Raw genomic sequence first — 26,199 nt, 5'->3', positions numbered from 1 at the left:
TCAGTGGGGGGTGGGGTCAGTTATCACTGGTCAGCCAGTGGGGGGTGGGGTCAGTTGTCACTGGTCAGTAGTTGCCCGGCGTCCAGTTTTCAACTGGAACTCCCAGACGAAAAAGGACCCTGGTGGCTCTGGTCAACACCGCTGACCGGGCCATTAAAAGTCTGCGGTACAGCGGCCGGCGGCACAGTGGGGCTAAGGCAAGCTCCCTGCCTGCCCTGGCTCCGCGCAGCTCCTGGAAGCGGCCAGCATGTCCCTGCGGCCCCTAGGCACAGGGGCAATCAGGAAAGCTCCACGCACTGCCCCCGCCCACAGTGCCGGCTCCGCAGCTCCCACTGGCCAGGAACCACAGCCAATGAAAACTGCAAGAGCTGCGCTTGCAGGTGCTGGCAGCACACAGAGCCCCCTGGGTCCCTCCACCTAAGGGCCACAGGGACACACTGGCCACTTCTGGGAGCTGCACGGAGCCAGGGCAGGCAGGGAGCCACCTCAGGTAAGTGCCGCCCAGCTGGAGCCCACACCCCGATCCCCCTTCTGCACCCCAACTCTCTGCCCCAGGTTGTGCACCCTAACTCCCTCCCAGAGCCCACACCCCAACCCCCAGCCCTGAGCCCCCTCCCACACCCCAACACCCTGCCCCAGCCCTGCACCCCCTCCCGCATCTTAACTCCCTCCCAGAGCCCACACCCCTCACCCCTTCCCACCCCTACCCCCCTGCCCCAGCCCTGAGCCCCTTCCTGTACCCTGAACGCCTCATTTCTGGCCCCACCCCAGAACCCGCACCCCCAGCCAAAGCCTCACCCCGTCCTGCACCCCAACCCTCTGCCCTAGCCCAGTGAAAGTGAGTGAGGGTGGGGGAGAGTGAGTGAGGGCAGGAGGGAGGATGGAGTCAGTGGGGGTGGGACCTCTGAGAAGGGGCATGGCCTCAAGAAAGGGGCGGGGAAGGAGTGTTTGGTTTTGTGCGATTAGAAAGTTGCAACCCCTACTGGTCAGTCAGTGGAGGGCGGGGTCAGTTATCACTGGTCAGTGGGGTGAGGAATTACATGTGGTTATCACCAGTTGGTTGGGGAGGGTAGGGGCAGTTATCACAGGTCAGTCAGTGCGGGGTAGTTATCACTGGGCAGTGGGGTGGGGAGTTACAGGTGATTATCACGGGTCGGTTGTGGGGAGTAGGGGTGGTTATTACTGGTCAGTCAGTGTGGGGTGGGGTCAGTTATCACTGGTCAGTCAGTGGGGGGCAGTGGTTAGTACCGGTCAGTTGGGGAGGGCGGGAGGAGAGGCGTGGTTATCACCAGGCAATCAGCATGGGAAGTAGATTCACAGACTCCAAGGCCAGAAGGGGCCACTGGGATCCTCTGGTCTGGCCCCTGTATAGCTACTGCCCCATAATAATCCCCAAGCAGATCTTTTGGAAAAACAGCCAATCTTCACAGAAAATTGTCAGGGATGGAGAATCCACCAAGACCCTGGGTAAATTGTTCCAATGGTTAATTACTGTCACTGTCAAAAATATATGCCTTATTTCCAGCCTGCATTTGTCTAGCTTCATCTTCCAGCCCTTGGATCAGGTTAGACCTTTGTCTGCTGGATTGAAGAGCTGAGCCCCTTATTAAATATTTGTTCCCCATGTAGGCGGGGATCAAGTTACCCGGTAACCTGCTCTTTGTTCAGCTAAACAGATTGAGCTGCTTGAGTCTCTCGCTATCAGGCAGGTTTTCTAATTCTTTCATCATTCTTGTGCCTCTCCAATTTATCAACATCCTTCTTGAATTTCAGGCACCAGAACTGGGCACAGGATTCCAGCAGTGGTCGCCCCAGTGCTAGATACAGAGGGAAAATCACCTCTCTGCTGCTACTCAAGATTCCCCAGTTTACCTGGATCCCAGGATTGCATTCACCTTCTGGCCAAAGTGCCAAGTGGAAGCTCATGTTCAGCTGATTGCCCACCCCCAAATTTTTGTCTGAGTCACTGCTCCCCAGGACAGAGCCCCCACCCAGTATGTCTGACCTGCCTCCTTTGTTCCTAGCAGTATTCGTTCACATTTAGCTGTATTAAAATATACATTGTTTGCATGCACCCAGTTTACCAAATGATCTAGATCACTCTAAATCAGTAACCTGTAGGAGCGGGTGTCACTGGTTGGTCAGTGGTGGGAAGGGGAGGGGTGGTTATCACCAGCCGGTCAGTGGGCAGGGGTTGGGGAGAGGAGACAAGTCATCAGCCAGTGAGGTAAGCCCATCTGGTAAGCCATCTGGGCCCACACGGCTCAGGGCAGTGGCTCTGCTGTTGCTCCAGGTCTGGTTTGGAAACTGCTGAGCTCCATGGTGCCAGGCGCTGGGATCCCTGACCCAGGAGCAGGTCACTTGGCAACTCCCCACGGGCCAAGGCTCAGGATTCAGTCAGGTCCCATCAGAGCAGCAGCCCTGGCCCAGGGCTCTCCTGGTGAGGCCCCCAGAGCAGGGTGTAAGCCCCTGTGTCCCTCCCTTGGGGCAGGTACCTGATCATCTTCTGCTGGCTGGGGTCATAGAGCGCCGTGAAGAGCTGTGCCTCCTCCCCGATGTTGCAGACGAAATTGCGGACGCAGAGGTAGAGGTTGTGGGAGGGCGAGGCCAGGAGGGCATTGCAGCCCTGCTCGCTGTACTGGGAGCACTGCGGGGAGATGGGCAGAGGTCAAGGCCAAAGGGACTCCCACCTGCCTGGCCCCTCCCTACCCTGGCTCCTGCCTGGGCTCTAGCTGGGAGCAGGCCCAGAGCAGCGGGCAGCAGGATAGCCTGAAGCTCAGAGCAGGGACCTGGGTGGTGCAGGGAGACCCCCAACCTGGCAGGGGGCTGGAACTCCCCATCTCTGTGTATGGACTCCCATGGGCAGTGCCACTCAGCTGGGCAGGGCCAGCACACCTGTTAGCATGGTGTGGGGCAGAGTCCGGGAAGAAGGACCGGGCGAGGGGGCCAGGGACAGGCACTCACCGTCTCTTCCAGGATGCGCTTACTGATCATACTTGTGGCCTGTCTGTGAGCCTGGAAGAGGCTGATGACGCTGGTTCTGTCCGGGTCCAGGATGTTCCCGTTCTCGTCACGCACAACCAGGTCTAGCTCCAGGATCCTGCAGAGCACAGGCCGGGGCATGAACACAACTCCAGGCGTAGGTCAGGGACCCGGACTCCCTGAGGCCTCTGGCCCAGCCCAGCCGCACACAGAGCATCACCCAGCCACCCTGCCATGAAGCAAATGCCCCCCCACCCGGGTCCCTGGCCGTGGATCCAGCCTGCATGCCCAGCAGGTGCCCACCTTGGGGCGGGAAGGGGCCGGCACAGGTCTCACCCAGGACTGCAGCAGGGTTCATGCCAGGGGTTGCCATGGGTGACCCCCAACCCTCTCACTGTTCCTGATTCACGCACTGTGGGGCATTCACTGCCCCCTGGGCCCTTGCTTACACTATGCTGCTTGCACGCTTGTGTGCCTCGCACACCTGGGCTGTCTCCATCCCCATGCTCGCACTTTCTCCAGTGCACCCACGGCACATACTAGTGCCCATCCCTGGTCCCTCTCCAGCCCCACCCCACCCCACCTACAGCCCCTCTCCAGCCCCAACTCCCTGCCTACAGCCCCCCTGCCCCCATCCCAGCCCCACCCTTCCCTGCCCCCTGCAGGCTCTCACTTGTTCCCATAGTCGATCTTGCTGGTCACCTCCTTCTTGAGCTCCAGGAGTTCATCCTTGGGGAGTGTCCCAGAGAGCAGCTGCGAGCGCCTCTCCATCAGCTCACACATCATCCTCCTGACCTGCCTGTACCGCCCTTTCTGCCCCATCTGCAGGGTGTCACGGGGTCAAGAGTCATGGCCGGTCCCAGAGAGCTGATCACCCACAGCCCTCGGAGTGCAGAGCCCAATCCATCCGGCCCCTCTTCCCTGACCCCTGCTGACCCCATCCCAGAAAGGCCCACCCCCCGTGATTCCCACAGCCCCCATCCCTGACCCCTCACAGCCCCTGCAGCCCCCATCCCAAAGAGCGACCCCCACTCCCTGCAGTTCCCACAGCCCCCATCCTAAAGGCTGGCGCTTGCCCTGTGTGACGAAGTGGGACTGTTCTTAATGTTTCCTCTGAATATTGTGGAGGTGCCTCAGTTTCCCCTATGCAGTTCTTAAGTATCTAGGTGGTGGGGTAAGGGTGTAGGACCATTGCAGAGCCCTAGAGGGCAGGGGTATGCAGGGGTCTGGACACAGAGAATGGCCGATACCCTGTTTCCTGGCAACTGATGGCCTGGCCCTTCCCCCCTGCAAGGTGAAAGCTAAAGGGAACAAAGGAATCAGGTGACCTCCTGGCCCGGGAAAGGGACAAAGCCCAGAGGAGGAGGGGCTGGAGGGGGAGTGGGTTGGGGCTTGCTGGGGATGTGGAGTGAAGTGCAGACGTGGTTGTCCAGTGTTGTGAGTCCACAACAACTTGGGAAGAGCGGAGTGATGGCCTGTCACTATCTCCTTAAGAAGGACATTGTAACCCTGTGCAGAAAGAGGGGGTTGCGCATTGGAAAGTTCACCAAAGCACAGTTAATCGTGCAGCTGGAGGAGGATGACCGCTCTAAGGAACAGATTCCTGACCCCAAATGGGGCTATAGCAGGACCTGGGAGCAGCTGGAGTGGGAGTCAGGCATCCCCAAGACTCCTGTCCCCGACCAGACGAGGGTCTTCACGATCGGGCTCCCCATCGGGGGATCGGAGACGGACGGGATTGGAGCTGAGTCCGAGAGAGCAAGATGACTTTGAGAGACAGCGAGAGCCCGAGAAAGAGCTGCAGAAGCAGCAGCAGCATGAACTGGCGGTGGGGGAGCAGAGAGGCCTAGGGGACCTCCCAGGGGTGAGTGGGGATAGACCCCGGGGGGCCAGTTCCGCAGGGAACCTCGAGACTAAATTGCTGCCCCTGGGTAAGGAGGGGGGGATGTGGATGCCCACCTCACTGCCTTTGAGCAGGCTGGAGATTTGAACCAGGGGGACCCTGCGGAAAAGCCCCTGTGTCTAGCTCCCTTGCTGGGTCCCAAGGCCATAGACTCCGTCAGCCAGATGGGTGGGGAGGTGGACAGGCTCCCACTCCTGACCCCAACCTATATGTCTGTGTGGAGTTTCCTGGGGCCAGGCCCTTCGGACCTCCAGTGGGAGCGGAAGGTGACGGTCAATGGGGAGACATTCCTGGGGTGGCGAGATCCTGGGACAGAGAGAACTGTTGTCAAGCCCTGGGTGGTGCAGCCTCAGATGCTGCGGAGCTGTGTGAGCTGGGTGAGGGTCCCAGGGACGAAGCCCCTCGCCCTGCCTGTGGCCCAGATCCCTGTGCAGACACAGGAGGGGTGGGGCTGGCTGGCCATTGGGGTGCTCCAGGATACCAGCTGCGAGACCTTTTTGTGGGGTGACTGTGTCTCTTTGGGACAGGATCCAGGCCTTGCTCCTGTAACTGCCAAGGGTTTGAATTTGAATCCAGGGAAGCAATCGGTGGAGAGGGAAATGGTCAGTGAAATTGCAGATGACCTGGCTGGCAGGGGGGATGAGCTGCTCTGCCCAGGCTACCTACCTGCCTGTAACCAGACCCCTGGGGCTCCCCGCCCCCCTTGCACACCGGAGAGGGGGCTCAGGGGGCTCAGGCTGGCTCTGATGCAGTGAGGAAATCAGCGAGTTTGCTGCCTACCCCCACTGGGACAGCAAGGGCAGCGCTGAGCACAGTGGGAGCTGAGACCCCAGCTGAGTGGGGGGAGACACAGGCAGGGCAGGGGATCTGTTGGGAGTGGCAAGGTGCTTGGTAAGGAAAGTCTGAATGAGCCTAGGCAGCCTTGTGAGCTGATGGCTTTGTCTAGTCAGCAGGGTGGGAAGGCGAGGAGAGTGGAAGATGAGTGTCCCTGGACCTTACCTATTACCTGTGTGGAGAAGTGTGACAGGGAAGGAAATGTGTCTGTGTCTGTCAGGGGTATTGACTTGCCTATGGAGGGAGCTACCCTGATCTCCAAGCAGTTGTCTGTGACCAGCCTTGTGTGCTGGGACCAGGGGAATGAGATCCCAAGCTGTGTGTCTGGGAAAGGAGAAAGTGTGTCTGGCTCTTCTTTGTCTGTGGAACAGACAGAAGGGGCCTTTCAGCCTGTGATGGTTGAGGGTCGTGCAGTTGTCTCAGAGCTGGTTCTGGATTCAGCTAAAGCCCAGGAAGGGAATGGTCCTAAGTTTGTGTCTGCTCTGGAGAATGGTGCTGTAACTAGGTCTCATCCAGTTAGTGTCTATGTAAAATCCCAGAGACCAGACAATTCTGGTGCTTGTATTTTGCCTGTTGCTAGTGTGTTGTTGGGAAAGGGTGCAGCAACTCTGTGTAATCAGGGTGAGATCCTAGCCAGGGCACAAGGAGAGCATGAAGGTGATGTGATTGTGTTACCTACTGAGGGTGTGGAAACCTGTCGCAAGAAGGAAAAGATTCCTGAACTTGTGTGTGGCAAAGGGAAGGAGAATGCTTCTGACCTTTTATCTAGGAAGTCTGTGAGTTTGCCTGAAAGGGGATTGTGTAGGAATCCGCCGGATGGGCCAGAGGTAATTCTGGATGTAAGGGAGACCTGGAAAGAGTCTGTTGTTGCTCAGGAAAGTGTTCCTCTAGAGCAAACCCTCGGTAAAGAGGGTAAGAGCAGAATTTCTGTGAAGGGTGAATTGTTGCATATAAAAGCCCCAGGGAAAGGAATCCTCATGGAGTCTTTGCAAGCAGTTTACTGCAACTGAAGGGTGTGAAAGTGATTTAATCAAGAAAGTTTCAGTTCCTAGCAGCCAGAAATTTTCTGTTGTGAATGGATCCACTGACTTTCCTGTTGAAAGATCCAGTGTGGATAGCTTTGAGAAGGTCTCAGATGGAGTGAAAGCTGTTAAGAAAGTTAAACAGTCCTCTAACCAAGTGGCTGTGTTTGGCCAGCTTGTTGGGGAGAAGACCCAATCCCAGTTTGACCCCCTGGGGTTTTGGGGTGGCCAAAGGGCATGGGCCGCATAAACCTTCCCACATGCGGCCTGTGAGTGCTATCGACCACCCCCGACCTGAGGGAGGGCGTGAAACTGGAAGGGCCTGGTGTAACTCCCACCAAGGAATGGGAGAGATGCTGGGGCATCCATGGGAACGTTGGCGGCTTCGAACTTCCCCAGGTCACCGGCTAAAGTGACCCCGCTCAGTTCGATCTCGAAGGGGGGAGAGATGTGATGAAGTGGGACTGTTCTTAATATTTCCTCTGAATAGTGTGGAGGTGCCTCAGTTTCCCCTATGCAGTTCTTAAGCATCTAGGTGGTGGGGTAAAGGTGTAGGATCACCGCAGAGCCCTAGAGGGCAGGTGTGTGCAGGGGTCTGGACACAGAGAATGGCCGACACCCTGTTTTCTGGCCACTGATGGCCTGGGCCCTTCCCCCCTGCAAGGTGAGAGCTAAAGGGTTGGAGAACAAAGGAATCAGGTGCCCTCCTGGCCCGGGAAAGGGACAGAGCTCAGAGGAGGAGGGGCTGGAGAGAGTTTCAGTTTGGGGCTGGCTGGGGACATGGACTGAGGGGCAGATGGGGTTGTCTGGCTCACTGCCCCCCAAAATGGACCCAGCCGAGGGGTCCGGTTCTCTGCACCTACAGGCTCTGTGTTAGACCATGTTCCTGTCGTCTAATAAACCTTCTGTTTTACTGGCTGGCTGAGAGTCACGTCTGACTGTGAAGTTTGGGGGCAGGACCCTCTGGCTTCCCCAGGAGCCCCACCTGTGTGGACTCGCTGTGGGAAGCGCACGGAGGGGCAGAGGAGGCTGAATGCTCCGAGGTCAGACCCAGGAAGGTGGAGCCGGGGGAGCTGTGTGTCCTGCAGACAGGCTGCTCCCAGAAAGGAGACTTCCCCAGAGTCCTGACTGGCTTCATGGGGAGCAGTTCCAGAGCATCGCCTGGGGACTCTGTGACACCCTGTGCATCGCCCCCCCCCCGCCCCTCCTCTCTCCTCCCTTCCCTGTGCTGAGGGCTGGTGACCCATCCCCAGAGGGTGGACCGGTCCCCATGGCTTCCCTACTGCTGGGCCACAGGCTCTTACCACATAGAGCTGCTTCCAGATGGTGGCCCATTCCCGCAGCGTGGTGGTGATCTCCTGCACCATCGGCATCTCCGCAGGCACAATGTTCTCCTCCGCCCTGGCCAGAGAGCTGGTGAGGCCAAGCCCTGCACATGGCGAGGAGGCTCGGCCCCACCCCTGCCCGTTGCATGCGGGTCCCTGAGGTCAACAGCCCCAGTTCCCGCCTGCCCCGCAGTTCTGCCACAGCCTGCAGCAGCACCAGCCACCAGCCTCAGGGAGCCCCACTGAGACCCTGCATCGCCCTCCCTGCACCCAGCCGCCGTTTGAGGGGCTGCCCGCCCTGGCCGGGGCCCACGGGCTGCGAGAGCCCTGGTCTGGCAGGTGATAAGGAGAGCGAATCCTGGAGCTGCAGGCTGGTTACTGCAAGCAGGGGATGGGGGAGAGCTGAGAACCAGGCCAGGCACAGACCTGGGGTGCTGGGCTGCTTGCCCCACTTCATGCCAGGGGAGGGGCACGACCGACTGCTGGGACCGGGAGGGCAGGACATCTGGCCAAACACAGGGACAGGCTGGGGGAGGCAGAAGGGTCCAGCCGAGCACTGGGATGGGGGGGTCGATGATAGGGCCCAGCTGAGCACTGGGAGAGGTGTGTGTGTGGGGGGGGTGACGGGGCCCAGCCGAGCACCGGGATGGGGGGGCACTGGGATGGGGGCGCAGTGACAGGGCCCGGCCGAGCCTTGAGGGGGGAGAGGATGCAGGACCCAGCCATGCACGGGGACGTGGGCGGTGACAGGGCCTGGCTAAGCACTGGGATGGGAGGGGTGCAGTGCCCGACTGAACACTAGGATAGAGGGGTGGTGATAGGGCTGAGGCAAGCACTGGGAAGGGGGAGGGGCAGGTCCCAAATGAGCACTGGGATGCGAGGCCCTGGCTGAGCACTGGGACAGGGGGGCAAGACCCAGCCGAGCGCTGGGATGGGGGGCAGGGGAGGCAGGACCCAGCTAAGCACTGGGACAGGACGGGGGCAAGGCCCAGCTTAGCACTGAGATGGGAGGGGGGTAGGACCCAGCCGAGCTCTGGGACGGGAAGGGGGTAGGACCCAGCTGTGAGGAAGTGGGACTGTTCTTAACGTTTCCTCTGAATAGTGTAGGGGTGCCTCAGTTTCCCCTGTGCAGTTCTTAAGTATCTAGGGGGTGGGATAAGGGTGTATGATCATTGCAGAGCCCTAGAGGGCAGGTGTGTGCAGGGGTCTGGACACAGAGAATGGCCGACACCCTGTTTCCTGGCCACTGATGGCTTGGGCCCTTCCCCCCTGCAAGGTGAGAGCTAAAGGGTTGCAGAACAAAGGAATCAGGTGACCTCCTGGCCCGGGAAAGGGACAAAGCCCAGAGGAGCTGGGGCGGGAGGGAGTTTCAGTTTGGGGCTGGCTGGAGACATGGAGTGAAGGGCAGGCGGGGTTGTCTGGCTCACTGCCCCCCACAATGGACCCAGCTGAGGGGTCCTGTTCTCTGCACCTGCAAGCTCTGTTTTAGAGCATGTTCCTGTCGTCTAATAAACCTTCTGTGTTACTGGCTGGCTGAGAGTCACGTCCGACTGCGGAGTTGGGGGCAGGACCCTCTGGCTTTCCCCGGACCCTGCCTGAGCGGACTTGCTGTGGGAAGCGCCCGGAGGGGCAGAGGACGCTGAATGCTCCGAGGTCAGACCCGGGAAGGTGGAAGCTGTGTGAGCCGTGTGTCCTGCAGACAGGCTGCTCCCCGAGAGGAGACTTCCCCAGAGTCCTGCCTGGCTTCATGGGGAGCAGTTCCAGAGCATCGCCCGGGGACCCCGTGACACCAGCTGAGCACTGGAACAGGGCGGGGGCAGGACCCAGCCAAGCACTGGGACAGGGCAGGGGGGCAAGGCCCAGCTAAGCACTGGGATGGGAGTGGGGTAGGACCCAGCCGAGCACTGGGACGGGAGGGGGGGACAGGGCGTGGGGGGCAGGACCCAGCCGAGCACTGGGACAGGGCCAGGGGGGCAGGGCCCAGCCGAGCTCTGGAACAGGGCGGGGGGGGGGCAGGACCCAGCCGAGCTCTGGCACAGGGCCAGGGGGGCAGGGCCCAGCCGAGCTCTGGCACAGGGCGGGGGGGGGCAGGGCCCAGCTGAGCTCTGGCACAGGGTGGGGGTGGGCAGGACCCAGCCGAGCTCTGGCACAGGGCCAGGGGGGCAGGACCCAGCTGAGCACTGGGACAGGAGGGGGGGCAGGACCCAGCCGAGCTCTGGCACAGGGCCAGGGGGGCAGGACCCAGCTGAGCACTGGGACAGGAGGGGGGGCAGGACCCAGCCGAGCTCTGGCACAGGGCGGGGGTGGTGACAGGCCCAGTGACGTGCAGATCAGGGAGGACCCAGCCCCGTGACCGGTAAAACATTCGCTGACTCAGCCCAGAGCCCCTCCCTGCCCCCCCGGTACCTACCCCTTCTGCTTCACGTGGGCGCCCTTCAGGTGGATCAGTGCGACAGGGAATATGCCCTGGGGAGAGGAGACGTCGTCAGCACAGCGACCCCGATCTGGGGGGCAGAGCCAGAGGGAGGGGTGTCGGCCCCAATGGGGCAGGATCCCTCTGACCCAGTTGGATATGGGTCCACCCAGGGCCAGGTCCTTGATGGGGCCAGAGCAGGGGTCAGGGGGGCGGCTCGGAGCCCCCAAAGCAGGTTAAAGTCACTCCCCGCAAGGCCCGGCGACTTCCTGCAGGGGGCGCCATGCGGCAAGTGCATGAGCTCCGCCTCTGGCCGCGCACTGCGTCCCCAGTGCCCCCCAGCAGCTCTGGGCACGGCCCTGGGACAAGGGAGAGGACGAGCGCCCTGGCCCCTACCACCGCGGTGAGCCGCCGACTTACCCAGGTGGCTCTGTTCCGGAGCGAGTACCCTCTGTACCAGCCTGCAAGCGGAACAACAGAGAGTGAGACGCCCAGGGGCCTCTGAACGGAGAGCACTTCTCCCAGCAGGGGGCGCTGTGGGAGGGGGGCAGGAGCCCTGGCTGTGGGGGGAGCTCCCGGTTACTCCGGCCCCGGCCTGTCCCAGCAGGGGGCGCTGTGGGGAGCAGGGCAGGAGTTGGGTGTGGGGGAGCTCCCGGTTACTCCGGCCCCGGCCTGTCCCAGCAGGGGGCGCTGTGGGGAGCAGGGCAGGAGTTGGGTGTGGGGGAGCTCCCGGTTACTCCAGCCCCGGCCTGTCCCAGCAGGGGGCGCTGTGGGGAGCAGGGCAGGAGCTGGGTGTGGGGGAGCTCCCGGTTACTCCAGCCCCGGCCTGTCCCAGCAGGGGGCGCTGTGGGGAGCAGGGCAGGAGCTGGGTGTGGGGGAGCTCCCGGTTACTCCGGCCCCGGCCTGTCCCAGCAGGGGGCGCTGTGGGGAGCAGGGCAGGAGCTGGGTGTGGGGGAGCTCCCGGTTACTCCGGCCCCGGCCTGTCCCTGCAGGGGGCGCTGTGGGGAGCAGGGCAGGAGCTGGGTGTGGGGGAGCTCCCGGTCACTCCGGCCCTGGCCTGTCCCAGCAGGGGGCGCTGTGGGGAGCAGGGCAGGAGCTGGGTGTGGGGGAGCTCCCAGTTACTCCGGCCCCGGCTTGTCCCTGCAGGAGCGGTGGCTAGGGGGACCGGTGTGGCGGGACTGGCTGCTGAGGGGGGTATTGCTGGAGGCTGGCCGCTATTGTTGTGTATTATTTGTATTCTAAACGGGCCTTGGAACCAAGCTCAGAACAGAGACAGGCCCTGCCCAAGGAGCTGACAACCTGTGTCCAACAAGAGACGAGCGGAGACCGACCGCCAGGGGAGCGCAAGAGAACAACCAGATCATGGCCAGCAGACAGGCAGCGGTCCCAGCACACCAGCCCCCGAATCACTCTCAGGTATATTTGTTGGCATGGCGGCAAAGCAGAGCGCCCAGGGGGTTTGAAGCCGGACAATGAGTTAGTTTTGCAGAGGTTTGCGGGGAACTCCTCCCAGTGTCGGGGCAGGGAAGAAGGCACCAAGGGGCTTGTTTGAACCTGTAACAAGTGGGTGCTGGAGGCTGGTGTCACAGGCTGATCGGAGGTGAGCGCAGACAGGCAGCGTGGGGATGGGTCATGCCGTGAAAGCGAAGACGAGCAGCTCATGTTGGATCCAGTGGAGAAGCGGGAGCTAGAGGAGGGTGCCGTGGGCACAGTGGCGGGCTAGGAGCTGCATGGCTTTGAGCAGGGCGGGATGGACGGTCAGAGCCTGGGGGAGTGTGGGCGCTGTGGGGAGGGATAACGGCCCTGTGCCCTGTCTCGCAGACGCTCTGCAAAAGAACCAGCCAGATTTACACACAGCTGCATGTGAGGACCTGGCTAGTGGCCGGGGTGAAGACAATGTCCCAGTTACAGGCCTGAGTGACAGAGCAGGACGGTGGCGTTGTCCAAGCGGGGAGGGCTTGGGGGAAGACTAGGAGCCGGAGCTGGCAGCTAGGCAGTTCCGAGGAGGCGTCAGAGAGACAGGCCCGAATTGTCCTTTGGCTTGAAGGAGACAGTCTGGAGCGGAGGGAGATCAGTGAGTCGGGCACAGAAAGGGTTGCTGACTCTGTGGTTGCAGATGGGGTTACCCAGAGCCCACGTGCAGAGGGAGAAGAGAAGGGGACCCCCCACAGAAAGCGGGAAGGGGACGAGGGGTTCTCCTGAAGGACACACTGAAGGGAGCTGAGAGAGGAAGAGGACCAGGTGAGGACAGAGTTCCAGAAGCCGAGGGAGGACATGATTTCAAGAAGAGTGTGGCTGATGATTTCACAGACGATGAGAGGTCCAAGAGGTTTTTCCTGGGGTCTGTGGAGCCAGTTACCCCAGTCTCAGTGCCTGGCCCCACTTACCCTCCAAGGCCTGTAGGATGTGTACTGTGTCCCCGATCTGCAGCGGCAGGTGATGCTCGTTCGTGCCCGAAAAGTTCCACAAAGCTGCAAAACAACAGCCAGGGGAGTTAGGGGGTGGTGAGAGGGGGCAGCTCTGGACCCCAGCCCCCTGCAGGTGGCTCTGCCCTCTCACTGCCTCACCCAGCCCAGCTCATCCGTCTCCGGGTCTAGGGGAAACCTGGCACGCTCGCTCTCTGAGCTCGGCCTCTCAGTGCCTTGCGGACAACTTGCCTCAGCTGTTCCCCAGCACTGGGTGGGCCCACCCTTTGCTCCTGGTGTTCCCCCATAGTCACAACCACTGCTACTGGGATGTCAGGCTGCTCCAGCCCCCAGTCGCCCTTGACAGCGAGAGGCACAATGTGCCCCCTTCATCTCTGCTCTGGCACAAGGCTGTCTCTAACCCCGCCCGTGCCAGGCCCCATGCTGCCAGGGTGCCTTGGCGGCTGGCACCATCTCCCAGCCTGTACTCAGTGGGCAGGGCAGGGCAGTCACGGGGGAGGTGACTGGCTGGGGCTGGGGGGCAGGAGAGACCCCTCTATGACACTGCACAGATGAGCGCCCTGGGGGGGTCCTGCTCACTCTGAGCCCCGGGGTCCTAGCGTAGCCAGTCTCGGGGCTCCCAAGGGGTCTGAGTTCAGCAGTCCCAGGATGGAGAGTGCAGATGGAGCTGGAGGCAGGTTGGGTCTGCGAGCTGCCACAAGGCTGGGGGAAGATCTTCAGGGGACATGGGCATGAGCAGCGAGGATAGGCTGGGGATGAGCACAGCAGGATCCAGCTTCCTTCAGGGGGTGGGAATTTCACTGCACCCAGGGCCATGGCTGTCAAGCACCCGAAGGGATGCTCCCGTCTGGGGGCACCCTCTATTGGCACCAGAGTCCCACCCCCAGCTGCCACCCACCCTCCATCCCACGACCCCTGCAGTGTTCAGCAGCCACAGCACAGGCCACCAGCACCCGCTACCGCTCAGTGGCCCCCCCGCAGCCGGCAGCTGCACACCTGCCCTATGCTTGGGGCAGGGTGTGGTGACAAGCCAAACTTAAATATGCACAATGCTAAACATGCAAATTAGCTGATTAAGTAATTTGTATAAAATGTCACACAAAGAGCTGTACAGGTTTCAGAGTAACAGCCGTGTTAGTCTGTATTCGCAAAAAGAAAAGGAGGACTTGTGGCACCTTAGAGACTAACCAATTTATTTGAGCATAAGCTTTCGTGAGCTACAGCTCACTTCATCGGATGCATACTGTGGAAAGTGTAGAAGATCTTTTTATACACATAAAGCATGAAAAAATACCTCCCCCGACCCCACTCTCCTGCTGGTAATAGCTTATCTAAGGTGATCACTCTCCTTACAACGTGTATGATAATCAAGGTGGGCCATTTCCAGCACAAATCCAGGTTTTCTCACCCCCGTCCCCCACACAAACCCACTCTCCTGCTGGTAATAGCTTATCTAAAGTGACCACTCTCCTTACAATGTGTATGATAATCAAGGTGGGCCATTTCCAGCACAAATCCAGGGTTTAACAAGAACGTCTGGGGGGGAGAGGGGGGTAGGAAAAAACAAGGGGAAATAGGTTACCTTGCATAATGACTTAGCCACTCCCAGTCTCTATTCAAGCCTAAGTTAATTGTATCCAATTTGCAAATGAATTCCAATTCAACAGTTTCTCGCTGGAGTCTGGATTTGAAGTTTTTTTGTTGTAATATAGCAACTTTCATGTCTGTAATCGCGTGACCAGAGAGATTGAAGTGTTCTCCGACTGGTTTATGAATGTTATAATTCTTGACATCTGATTTGTGTCCATTTATTCTTTTACGTAGAGACTGTCCAGTTTGACCAATGTACATGGCAGAGGGGCATTGCTGGCACATGATGGCATAGATCACATTGGTGGATGTGCAGGTGAACGAGCCTCTGATCGTGTGGCTGATGTGATTAGGCCCTGTGATGGTGTCCCCTGAATAGATATGTGGGCACAGTTGGCAACGGGCTTTGTTGCAAGGATAGGTTCCTGGGTTAGTGGTTCTGTTGTGTGGTATGTGGTTGTTGGTGAGTATTCGCTTCAGGTTGGGGGGCTGTCTGTAGGCAAGGACTGGCCTGTCTCCCAAGATTTGTGAGAGTGTTGGGTCATCCTTCAGGATAGGTTGTAGATCCTTAATAATGCGTTGGAGGGGTTTTAGTTGGGGGCTGAAGGTGACGGCTAGTGGCGTTCTGTTATTTTCTTTGTTAGGCCTGTCCTGTAGTATCAACAGATTGATAGAGCCAGAAGAGTTCCCAGAAGTCACCTACTACAGGACAGGCCTAACAAAGAAAATAACAGAACGCCACTAGCCATCACCTTCAGCCTCCAACTAAAACCCCTCCAACGCATTATTAAGGATCTACAACCTATCCTGAAGGATGACCCAACACTCTCACAAATCTTGGGAGACAGGCCAGTCCTTGCCTACAGACAGCCCCCCAACCTGAAGCAAATAGTCACCAGCAACCACATACCACACAACAGAACCACTAACCCAGGAACCTATCCTTGCAACAAAGCCCGTTGCCAACTGTGCCCACATATCTATTCAGGGGACACCATCACAGGGCCTAATAACATCAGCCACACTATCAGAGGCTCGTTCACCTGCACATCCACCAATGTGATATATGCCATCATGTGCCAGCAATGCCCCTCTGCCAAGTACATTGATCAAACTGGACAGTCTCTACATAAAAGAATAAATGGACACAAATCAGATGTCAAGAATTATAACATTCATAAACCAGTCGGAGAACACTTCAATCTCTCTGGTCACGCGATTACAGACATGAAAGTTGCTATATTACAACAAAAAAACTTCAAATCCAGACTCCAGCGAGAAACTGTTGAATTGGAATTCATTTGCAAATTGGATACAATTAACTTAGGCTTGAATAGAGACTGGGAGTGGCTAAGTCATTATGCAAGGTAACCTATTTCCCCTTGTTTTTTCCTACCCCCCTCCCCCCCCAGACGTTCTTGTTAAACCCTGGATTTGTGCTGGAAATGGCCCACCTTGATTATCATACACATTGTAAGGAGAGTGGTCACTTTAGATAAGCTATTACTAGCAGGAGAATGGGTTTGTGTGTGTGTGTGGAGGGGGGGGCGGGGATGAGAAAACCTGGATTTGTGCTGGAAATGGCCCAACTTGATTATCATACACATTGTAAGGAGAGTGATCACCTTAGATAAGCTATTACCAGCAGGAGAGTGGGGTCGGGGGAGGTATTTTTTCATGCTTTATGTGTATAAAAAGATCTTCTACACTTTCCACAGTTTGCATCCGATGAAGTGAGCTGTAGCTCACGAAAGTTTATGCTCAAATAAATTGGTTAGTCTCTAAGGTGCCACAAGTACTCCTTTTCTTTTTTTAAAGAGCTGTACAAAACTTCAGCTTCCAGGTTCAAGGTCTCAGGCCTTATCTCCAACATGTGCCCTGGGCCCAGCGTCTCTGGAAGATCCCAGGGAGGAGACTGCCAGGGCCTCTGGGACCCGCCAGCACCAGGGTAAAGCTGGGTGTGCTGGAACCCCAGGTGTGTCGCGGGCGGGTGCCAGGCTGCGGAATGAGCCCCTAGGAACTAAGGGCCAGCCCAGCCCCCCCCGCCTGCTGCATCCAGCAGAGAACTCTGACATCAACACAGGCCCGCATTGGTATTTCTCAAAAAAACCCCTCCCAAAACAGAGCTGCTGCTCTGAGGGGAGAGAGGAACAGAACGGACAGGAGACAGACAGGGGAGACATGGATAATGAACGGCTGAGACGCCCTGGGGATGAGCCGCGTGGGATCCTAAGCAGAAAGAAAAGAAAACTCAGCAGCTGCACCCCAAGGGGCTAGGGTCCACCCACTGCTATGCTGTGACGAAGTGGGACTGTTCTTAATGTTTCCTCTGAATACTGTAAGGGTGCCTCACTTTCTCCTATGCATTTCTTAAGTCTCTAGGTGGTGGGATAAGGCAGAGCGTGTGATTGTTTCAGAGCAAAGGGCCAGTGTACATAAATGGCCGACATTCTGTCTCCTGGCAACTGATGGCCTGGCCCTTCCCCCCTGCAAGGTGAAAGCTAAAGGGAACAAAGGAATCAGGTGACCTCCTGGCCCGGGAAAGGGACAAAGCCCAGAGGAGGAGGAGCTGGAGGGGGAGTGGGTTGGGGCTGGCTGGGGATGTGGAGTGAAGTGCAGACGTGGTTGTCCAGGGTTGTGAGTCCACAACAACTGGGGAAGAGCGGAGTGATGGCCTGTCACCGTCTCCTTAAGAAGGACATTGTAACCCTGTGCAGAAAGAGGGGGTTGCGCATTGGAAAGTTCACCAAGGCACAGTTCATCGTGCAGCTGGAGGAGGATGACCGCTCTAAGGAACAGATTCCTGACCCCAAATGGGGCTATAGCAGGATCTGGGAGCAGCTGGAGTGGGAGCCAGGCATCCCCAAGACTCCTGTCCCCGACCAGACGGGGATCTTCACGATCAGGTTCCCCATCCGGGGATTGGAGACGGACGGGATTGGAGCTGAGTCCGAGAGAGCAAGAGGACTGTGAGAGACAGCGAGAGCCTGAGAAAGAGCTGCAGAAGCAGCAGCAGCATGAACTGGCGGTGGGGGAGCGGAGAGGCCTAGGGAACCTCCCAGGGGTGAGTGGGGATAGACCCCGGGGGGCCAGTTCCACAGGGAACCTCGAGACTAAATTGCTGCCCCTGGTTAAGGAGGGGGGGGATGTGGATGCCCACCTCACTGCCTTTGAGCAGGCTGGAGATTTGAACCAGGGGGACCCTGCGGAAAAGCCCCGGTGTCTATCTCCCTTGCTGGGTCCCAAGGCCATGGACTCCGTCAGCCAGATGGGTGGGGAGGTGGACAGGCTCCCACTCCTGACCCCAACCTATATGTCTGAGTGGAGTCTCCTGGGGTCAGGCCCCTCGGACCCCCAGTGGGAGCAGAAGGTGATGGTCAATGGGGAGACATTCCTGGGGCGGCGAGATTCTAGGACAGAGAGAACTGTTCTCAGGCCCTGGGTGATGCAGCCTCACCAGATGCTATGGGGCTGTATGAGCTGGGTGAGGGTCCCAGGGACGAAGCCCCTCACCCTGCCTGTGGCCCAGATCCCTGTGCAGACCCAGGAGGGGTGGAGCTGGCTGGTTGTTGGGGTGCTCCAGGATACCAGCTGCGAGACCTTTTTGTGGGGTGACTGTGTCTCTTTGGCACAGGATCCAGGCCCTGCTCTGGTAACTGCCAAGGGTTTGAATTTGAATCCAGGGAAGCAATCGGTGGAGAGGGAAATGGTCAGTGAAAATGCAGATGACCGGGCTGGCAGCAGGGAGGAGCTGCTAGGCTCAGGCTACCTGCCTGCCTGTAACCAGACCCCTGGGGCTCCCCGCCCCCCTTGCACACCGGAGAGGGGGCTCAGGCTGGCTCTGATGCAGTGAGGAAAGCAGCGAGCTCGCTGCCTACTCCCACTGGGACAGCAAGGGCAGCGCTGAGCACAGTGGGAGCTGAGACCCCAGCTGAGTGGGGGGAGACACAGGCAGGGCAGGGGATCTGTTGGGAGTGGCAAGGTGCTTGGTAAGAAAAGTCTGGATGAGCCTAGGCAGCCTTGTGAGCTGATGGCTTTGTCTAGTCAGCAGGGTGGGAAGGCAAGGAGAGTGGAAGATGAGTGTCCCTGGACCTTACCTGTTAGCTGGGTGGAGAATTGTGACAGGGAAGGAAACGTGCCTGTGTCTGTCAGGGGTATTGACTTGCCTAGGGAGGGAGCTACCCTCATCTCCAAGCAGTTGTCTGTGACCAGCCTTGTGTGCTGGGACCAGGGGAATGAGATCCCAAGCTGTGTGTCTGGGAAAGGAGAAAGTGTGTCCGGCTCTTCTTTGTCTGTGGAACAGACAGAAGGGGCCTTTCAGCCTGTGACGGTTGAGGGTCGTGCAGTTGTCTCAGAGTTGGTTCTGGATTCAGCTAAAGCCCAGGAAGGGAAGGGTCCTAAGTTTGGGTCTGCTCGGGAGAATGGCGCTGTAACTAGGTCGCATCCAGTTAGTGTCTATGTAAAATCCCAGAGCCCAGACAATTCTGGTGCTTGTATTTTGCCTGTTGCTCGTGTGTTGTTGGGAAAGGGTGCAGCAACTCTGTCTGATCAGGGTGAGATCCTAGCCAGTGCACAAGGAGAGCAGGAAGGTGATGTGATTGTGCTACCTACTGAGGGTGTGGAAACCTGTTGGAAGAAGGAAAAGATTCCTGAACTTGTGTGTGGCAAAGGGAAGGAGAATGCTTCTGACCTTTTATCTAGGAAGTCTGTAAGTTTGCCTGAAAGGGGATTGTGTAGGAATCCGCCAGATGGGCCAGAGGTAATTCTGGATGTAAGGGAGACCCAGAAAGAGTCTGTTGTTGCTCAGGAAAGTGTTCCCCTAGAGCAAGCCCTAGGGAAAGAGGGTAAGAGCAGAATTTCTGTGAGGGGTGAATTGTTGCATAGAAAAGCCCTAGGGAAAGGAATCCTCATGGAGTCTTTGCAAGCAGTTTACGGCAACTGAAGGGTGTGAAAGTGATTTAATCAAGAAAGTTTCAGTTCCTAATGGCCAGAAATTTTCTGTTGTGAATGGATCCACTAACTTTCGTGTTGAAAGATCCAGTGTGGATAGCTCTGAGAGGGTCTCAGATGAAGTGAAAGCTGTTAAGAAAGTTAAACAGTCCTCTAACCAAGTGGCTGTGTTTGGCCAGCTTGTTGGGGAGAAGACCTAATCCCAGTTTGACCCCCTGGGGTTTTGGGGTGGCCAAAGGGCACGGGCCGCATAAACCTTCCCACATGTGGCCTGCGAGTGCTATCGACCACCCCCGACCTAAGGGAGGGCGTGAAACTGGAAGGGCCTGGTGTAACTCCCACCAAGGAATGGGAGAGATGCTGGGGCATCCATGGGAACGTTTGTGGCTTCGAACTTCCCCAGGTCACTGGCTAAAGTGACCCCGCTCCGTTCGGTCTCGAAGGGGGGAGAGATGTGACGAAGCGGGACTGTTCTTAATGTTTCCTCTGAATAGTGTGGAGTGCCTCAGTTTCCCCTATGCAGTTCTTAAGAATCTAGGTGGTGGGATAAGGGTGTATGATCATTGCAGAGCCCTAGAGGGCAGGTGTGTGCAGGGGTCTGGACACAGAGAATGGCCGACACCCTGTTTCCTGCCTTGATGGCCTGGGCCCTTCCCCCCTGCAAGGTGAGAGCTAAAGGGTTGCAGAACAAAGGAATCAGGTGACCTCCTGGCCCAGGAAAGGGACAAAGCCCAGAGGAGGAGGGGCTGGAGAGAGTTTCAGTTTGGGGGCTGGCTGGGACATGGAGTGAAGTGCAGACGGGGTTGTCTGGCTCACGGCCCCCCAAAATGGACCCGGCTGAGGGATCCTGTTCTCTGCACCTACAAGCTCTGTGTTAGACCATGTTCCTGTCGTCTAATAAACCTTCTGTTTTCCTGGCTGGCTGAGAGTCCCATCTGACTGCGAAGTTGGGGGCAGGACCCTCTGGTTTCCCCAGGACCCCGCCTGAGCGGACTCGCTGTGGGAAGCGCACGGAGCGGCGGAGGATGCTGAATGCTCCAAGGTCAGACCCAGGAAGGTGGAAGCCGTGTGAGCTGTGTGTCCTAAAGACAGGCTGCTCCCAGAAAGGAGACTTCCCCAGAGTCCTGACTGGCTTCATGGGGAGCAGTTCCAGAGCATCGCCCAGGGACTCCGTCACAGCAGGTCAGAGCATCGCCCGGGGAGTCTGTGACTTATGCACAGCCCCACAGCCCTGTGGCCCATCATCGTGGCATCCAGACCCCTTGCTGACTCCAACCTATATTTCCCCACCCCGTGCAGAGACAGGGCCAGGATCAGCCCGCACTGCTGGGTGGGCCTGAAATCTGGCCCCACTGATGGGTGCTGAGCCCTGGGCAGGCTGCTCAGCAAGTCCTTCCAGCAGCCCAGAATGAAACCTGGAGCTCCTGAGTCCCAAGCCAGCCCCTCGCCACTGGGCTGTCCTGCCTCCCAGTCAGGCGAGCGGGGCCCTGAGCCCAGCACAAGCCACCGGGGACACTGAGTCTGGCTCAGCCTCTGGGACCCTGCGTGAGTGCAGCAGGCAGGGGTCACGCCCGGGGGGCCAAAGGGACAGTTCAGCTGCAGGGGGGCGTCCGCGGAAACAGTTCCACTAACTCATCTGCTGAGAGGCAGCTAGTGAGAAAAGCAGGAACAGAAAATACCGCAGAGGAAAGTGACAGCAGGAGCCTGCAACGCAAGGCTTCCTGCCGCAGGCAGGGCTCTGCGAGAGGGAGGTCTATGCAGAGAGCGCAGGAGCCCCGGGCTCTATTCCTGGCTCTGGTCCCCTCCCCACACCCCGGCCATCTGGGTTAGAGCGCAGGAGCCCCGGGCTCTATTTCTGGCTCTGGTCCCCTCCCCACACCCCGCCCATCTGGGTTAGAGCACAGGAGCCCCGGGCTCTATTTCTGGCTCTGGTCCCTCCCCTCCCCCTCCGCCCATCTGGGTTAGAGCGCAGGAGCCCCGGGCTCTATTCCTGGCTCTGGTCCCCCCCCCAATCTGGGTTAGAGCACAGGAGCCCCGGGCTCTATTCCTGGCTCCGGTCCCTCCCCCCCGCCCATCTGGGTTAGAGCACAGGAGCCCCGGGCTCTATTCCTGGCTCTGGTCCCTCCCTCCCCCCCCCCGCCCATCTGGGTTAGAGCACAGGAGCCCCGGGCTCTATTCCTGGCTCTGGTCCCCCCCCCCCCCGCCCATCTGGGTTAGATCGCAGGAGCCCCAGGCTCTATTCCTGGCTCCGGAACAGGCTACCATCATAATGCAAGTGTGAGAATATGAGGAGATTCGGCTCTGGCTGCCCCAGACACATGGACTCACACCGACAAGGCCTCGCACTGTACCCCGCCCACACTGCTCAGAGCCCACTTACTGCCCCTGAAGAGCAGTATGGCCCCCACGCCCAGCACGTGTTATTGGTGGGGAGCTCAGGGGCTGCACGGAGGGTGCAGGAGGGTCTTGGGGGGCTGCGCGGAGGATGCATGGGGGTGTCGTGGGGCTGCACAGAGGGTGCAGGGGGCTGCTGCCCTGCTTCTGGGCCTGGAGGGAAAGCAGGTGAGGAGGAGCCATGGAGAAGCAGCGATGGACTCAACCAGCAACACCTGTGAATGGGGAGCAGCTGCTCACCCCCAGGGCACCCCCAGGGCACTGCACCCACAGTTCTGCAGTGCGTGACCTCCCGCCAGGGCACTTGCTGGTGCGAGGGTCCCTCATGGCACCATCTCTGTCCCTCCAGGGACGCTGCAGTCGTAGGCCAGGGTTCAGTGTCTGGACTCCAGTGGCTCCGGGGGCTGGGCAGAGGCCGCGGGAAGGGGAAGAGGTTCAAGCAGCCGTCCTCAGCAGGAGACCCCCCCCCCTTGGTGCAGGGCACTGCCTCGGGGGTGGGGGGGCAGCGGTGCTGCCCAGTGCATTGCGGGCTGGCTGCAGCTCTGGCAGGCCCTGGCTCGCGGTGTGCCATGTGTGACCCGCCGGAGGCAGGACTGAGCCCGGGTTCCCTGCAGGGGGATGGGGGGAAAGGCCGGTGCGTGTGGCACGGGGCCACGAGTAGAACTCATCCTCGCACGCGAGCCAGCCATTCCCAGGCCACGGGGACCACTGCGACTCTAGTGTGAGCGGGGCTGGCCCAGGCAGAGCCCGGCCTCACGAGAGCCCGGGAGCGGGTCTGCTAGCAAAGCAGCCAGTCCGGACAGCAAACCTGCCGGGGACGGAGAATCCACCTCGGCCCTGGGGACAGTGCCCCACATCTCGGTTCCCCTCAGCGCTCAACATTACCCCTTATCACCAGTCACCGCCCTTGGGCTGAGTTCGACCGCGTGCTGCCTCGGGCGCCTGAGGGGCAGCGTGGGGGGCTGGAGCCAAGGCCTGTCCCGAGCTCACAGCCCCAGGGACAAGCGCGCCCAGTGTGGGTCTGTAGCACTCCCAGGCCCCAGCCCCAGAGCAGGCACCTCCGAGGGGCAAGTAAACATGGCCCTGGGGAGCAGGAGATGCAAGGACACCCCACTACCACCACCACTCAACCCCCCTAGTGCCCCACCACCACCTAGACCAGACACCGCTCAGCCCCCCAGCCCAGACACTGCTCAGCCCAGATACCACTCAGCCCCTGCCCCCCCAACCCAGACACCGCTCAGCCCCCCCAGCCCAGATACCACTCAGCCCCCCAGCCCAGACACCTCTCAGCCCCTGCCCCCCCAACCCAGACACCGCTCAGCCCCCCAGCCCAGACACCACTCAGCCCCTGCCCCCCCAGCCCAGACACTGCTCAGCCCCCTCAGCCCAGATACCACTCAGCCCCCCAGCCCAGACACTGCTCAGCCCCCCAGCCCAGACACCACTCAGCCCCTGCCCCTCCAGACCAGACACCGCTCAGCCCCCCAGCCCAGACACTGCTCAGCCCCTGCCCCCACAACCCAGACACCGCTCAGCCCCCCCAGCCCAGATACCACTCAGCCCCCCAGCCCAGACACTGCTCAGCCCCCCAGCCCAGATACCGCTCAGCCCCTGCCCCCCCAACCCAGACACCGCTCAGCCCCCCAGCCCAGACACTGCTCAGCCCCCCAGCCCAGATACCACTCAGCCCCTGCCCCCCCAGCCCAGACACTGCTCAGCCCCCTCAGCCCAGACACTGCTCAGCCCCCCAGCCCAGATACCACTCAGCCCCTGCCCCTCCAGACCAGACACCGCTCAGCCCCCCAGCCCAGACACTGCTCAGCCCCTGCCCCCCCAACCCAGACACCGCTCAGCCCCCCAGCCCAGACACTGCTCAGCCCCCCAGCCCAGACACCACTCAGCCCCTGCCCCTCCAGACCAGACACCGCTCAGCCCCCCAGCCCAGACACTGCTCAGCCCCTGCCCCCACAACCCAGACACCGCTCAGCCCCCCCAGCCCAGATACCACTCAGCCCCCCAGCCCAGACACTGCTCAGCCCCCCAGCCCAGATGCCACTCAGCCCCTGCCCCCCCAACCCAGACACCGCTCAGCCCCCCAGCCCAGACACTGCTCAGCCCCCCAGCCCAGATACCACTCAGCCCCTGCCCCCCCAGCCCAGACTCTGCTCAGCCCCCTCAGCCCAGACACTGCTCAGCCCCCCAGCCCAGATACCACTCAGCCCCTGCCCCCCCAACCCAGACACCGCTCAGCCCCCCAGCCCAGACACTGCTCAGCCCCCCAGCCCAGACACCACTCAGCCCCTGCCCCCCCAACCCAGACACCGCTCAGCCCCCCAGCCCAGACACTGCTCAGCCCCCCCAGCCCAGATACCACTCAGCCCCTGCCCCTCCAGACCAGACACCGCTCAGCCCCCCAGCCCAGACACTGCTCAGCCCCTGCCCCCCCAACCCAGACACCGCTCAGCCCCCCAGCCCAGACACTGCTCAGCCCCCCCAGCCCAGATACCACTCAGCCCCTGCCCCTCCAGACCAGACACCGCTCAGCCCCCCAGCCCAGACACTGCTCAGCCCCTGCCCCCCCAACCCAGACACCGCTCAGCCCCCCAGCCCAGACACTGCTCAGCCCCCCAGCCCAGACACCACTCAGCCCCTGCCCCCCCAACCCAGACACCGCTCAGCCCCCCAGCCCAGACACTGCTCAGCCCCCCCAGCCCAGATACCACTCAGCCCCTGCCCCTCCAGACCAGACACCGCTCAGCCCCCCAGCCCAGACACTGCTCAGCCCCTGCCCCCACAACCCAGACACCGCTCAGCCCCCCCAGCCCAGATACCACTCAGCCCCCCAGCCCAGACACTGCTCAGCCCCCCAGCCCAGATACCACTCAGCCCCTGCCCCCCCAACCCAGACACCGCTCAGCCCCCCAGCCCAGACACTGCTCAGCCCCCCAGCCCAGATACCACTCAGCCCCTGCCCCCCCATCCCAGACACTGCTCAGCCCCCTCAGCCCAGATACCACTCAGCCCCCCCAGGCCAGACACCTCTCAGCCCCCCAGGCCAGACACTGCTCAGCCCCCCCAGGCCAGACACTGCTCAGCCCCTGCCCCCCCATCCCAGACACTTCTCAGCCCCCTCAGCCCAGATACCACTCAGCCCCTGCCCCCACAGCCCAGATACCACTCAGCCCCCCCAACCCAGACACTGCTCAGCCCCCCCAGGCCAGACACCTCTCAGCCCCTGCCCCCCCATCCCAGACACTGCTCAGCCCCCTCAGCCCAGATACCACTCAGCCCCTGCCCCCACAGCCCAGATACCTCTCAGCCCCCCCAGCCCAGACACCGCTCAGCTTCTGCCCCCCCAACCCAGACACTGCTCAGCTTCTGCCCCCCCAGCTCCCACCACCACCTAGACCAGACACCACTCAGCCCCCCAAGCCCAGACACCCCTCAGCCTCTGCCCCCCAACCCAGACACCACTCAGCCCCCCCCAGCCCTGACACTGCTCAGCCCCCCCCCCATCCCTGACACCTCTCAGCCCCCCATCCCAGACATTGCTCAGGCCCTGACCCCCAGCTCCCACCACCACCTAGACCTGACACCACTTAGCCCCCCCCAGCCCAGACACCACTCAGCCCCCCTGAGCCCCAACCAGCACAGGTACCTGTGCCCCACTCAGGCCCCCAGCCCAGGGGCTGACCTCTGAACATGGGGCCCTGTGCTCCGGCTCACAGGACCTGCAGGCCAGAGCTGCCCAGACAGAGCTCAGAGCAATAAAATCTGCAGCCCCACCCTGCAGCTGGGCATCCCTGCCCCGCTTGGCTCTGACAGGCTCTTTGGTGGCCCAGTGGGCCAGTCACCCCCACCAGGGCGGCCCAGGCAGCGCCACTCACCAACTCCATACTTCTCCTTCTTGGTGGGCTGCCAGGGGGCCATTGCAGCCAGCCCAACCCAGCGATGCGCCTGTCCCCGCGCGGTGTGGCAGCCAGTTCCTCCTGCTGAGCTGCCAGGGTCACGTGCGTCTCACCGGCTTGTGCAAACCTTCCTGGGCCACTTCCTCTCAGCAAAGCTGGGCTCTGCACAGAGCCTGCAACCGGCCCCCTTCTCCCCAGCCAGCTCTGAGAGCGCCCGATCAGAGACCCAAGGGCTGTGGGGTACCAGCGAGAGACGCCCCAGCCCCAAGTGCCCAGCCCCAAGTGCCAACAGGGCACCTAGAGGCTCACACTGGGGTCTTCCCCTGTTCGGCCAACAGAGCCAGCCCAGCACAAGGAGAGGGAGCTGGGCTCTGTCCAAGGAAAATTGCTGCTGAAGTTTCCTGTTTTCCCTGGAGTGTCTCTCGCTCTGGGGCTGACGCATGAGGATG

At 60.3% G+C, this 26,199-nt stretch overlaps 1 protein-coding gene across 1 annotated transcript in view; it reads right to left on the bottom strand.

The window, feature by feature from the left end:
- The window catches only part of LOC141986946 (dedicator of cytokinesis protein 2-like), a 334,430-nt gene extending 308,593 nt beyond the window's left edge, over positions 1 to 25,837 (bottom strand). The window contains exons 1-8 of the mRNA XM_074952036.1: positions 25,730 to 25,837; positions 12,867 to 12,950; positions 10,900 to 10,940; positions 10,477 to 10,532; positions 8,046 to 8,142; positions 3,656 to 3,804; positions 2,965 to 3,100; positions 2,496 to 2,647 (exon numbers count right to left, since the gene is read on the bottom strand). Of these exons, the coding sequence (XP_074808137.1) occupies positions 2,496 to 2,647; positions 2,965 to 3,100; positions 3,656 to 3,804; positions 8,046 to 8,142; positions 10,477 to 10,532; positions 10,900 to 10,940; positions 12,867 to 12,950; positions 25,730 to 25,772 (758 nt within the window). The 5' untranslated portion in view covers positions 25,773 to 25,837. The remainder of the gene's footprint in view (positions 1 to 2,495; positions 2,648 to 2,964; positions 3,101 to 3,655; positions 3,805 to 8,045; positions 8,143 to 10,476; positions 10,533 to 10,899; positions 10,941 to 12,866; positions 12,951 to 25,729) is intronic.
- Between the last annotated feature and the right edge of the window lie 362 nt (positions 25,838 to 26,199).

The sequence above is a fragment of the Natator depressus genome, chromosome 4 (assembly GCF_965152275.1).
Source record: "Natator depressus isolate rNatDep1 chromosome 4, rNatDep2.hap1, whole genome shotgun sequence".
NCBI classification, from domain to species: Eukaryota; Metazoa; Chordata; order Testudines; family Cheloniidae; genus Natator; species Natator depressus.
Note: the sequence above shows the minus strand (reverse complement) of the source record. Positions and strands in the feature narration are given on the sequence as shown.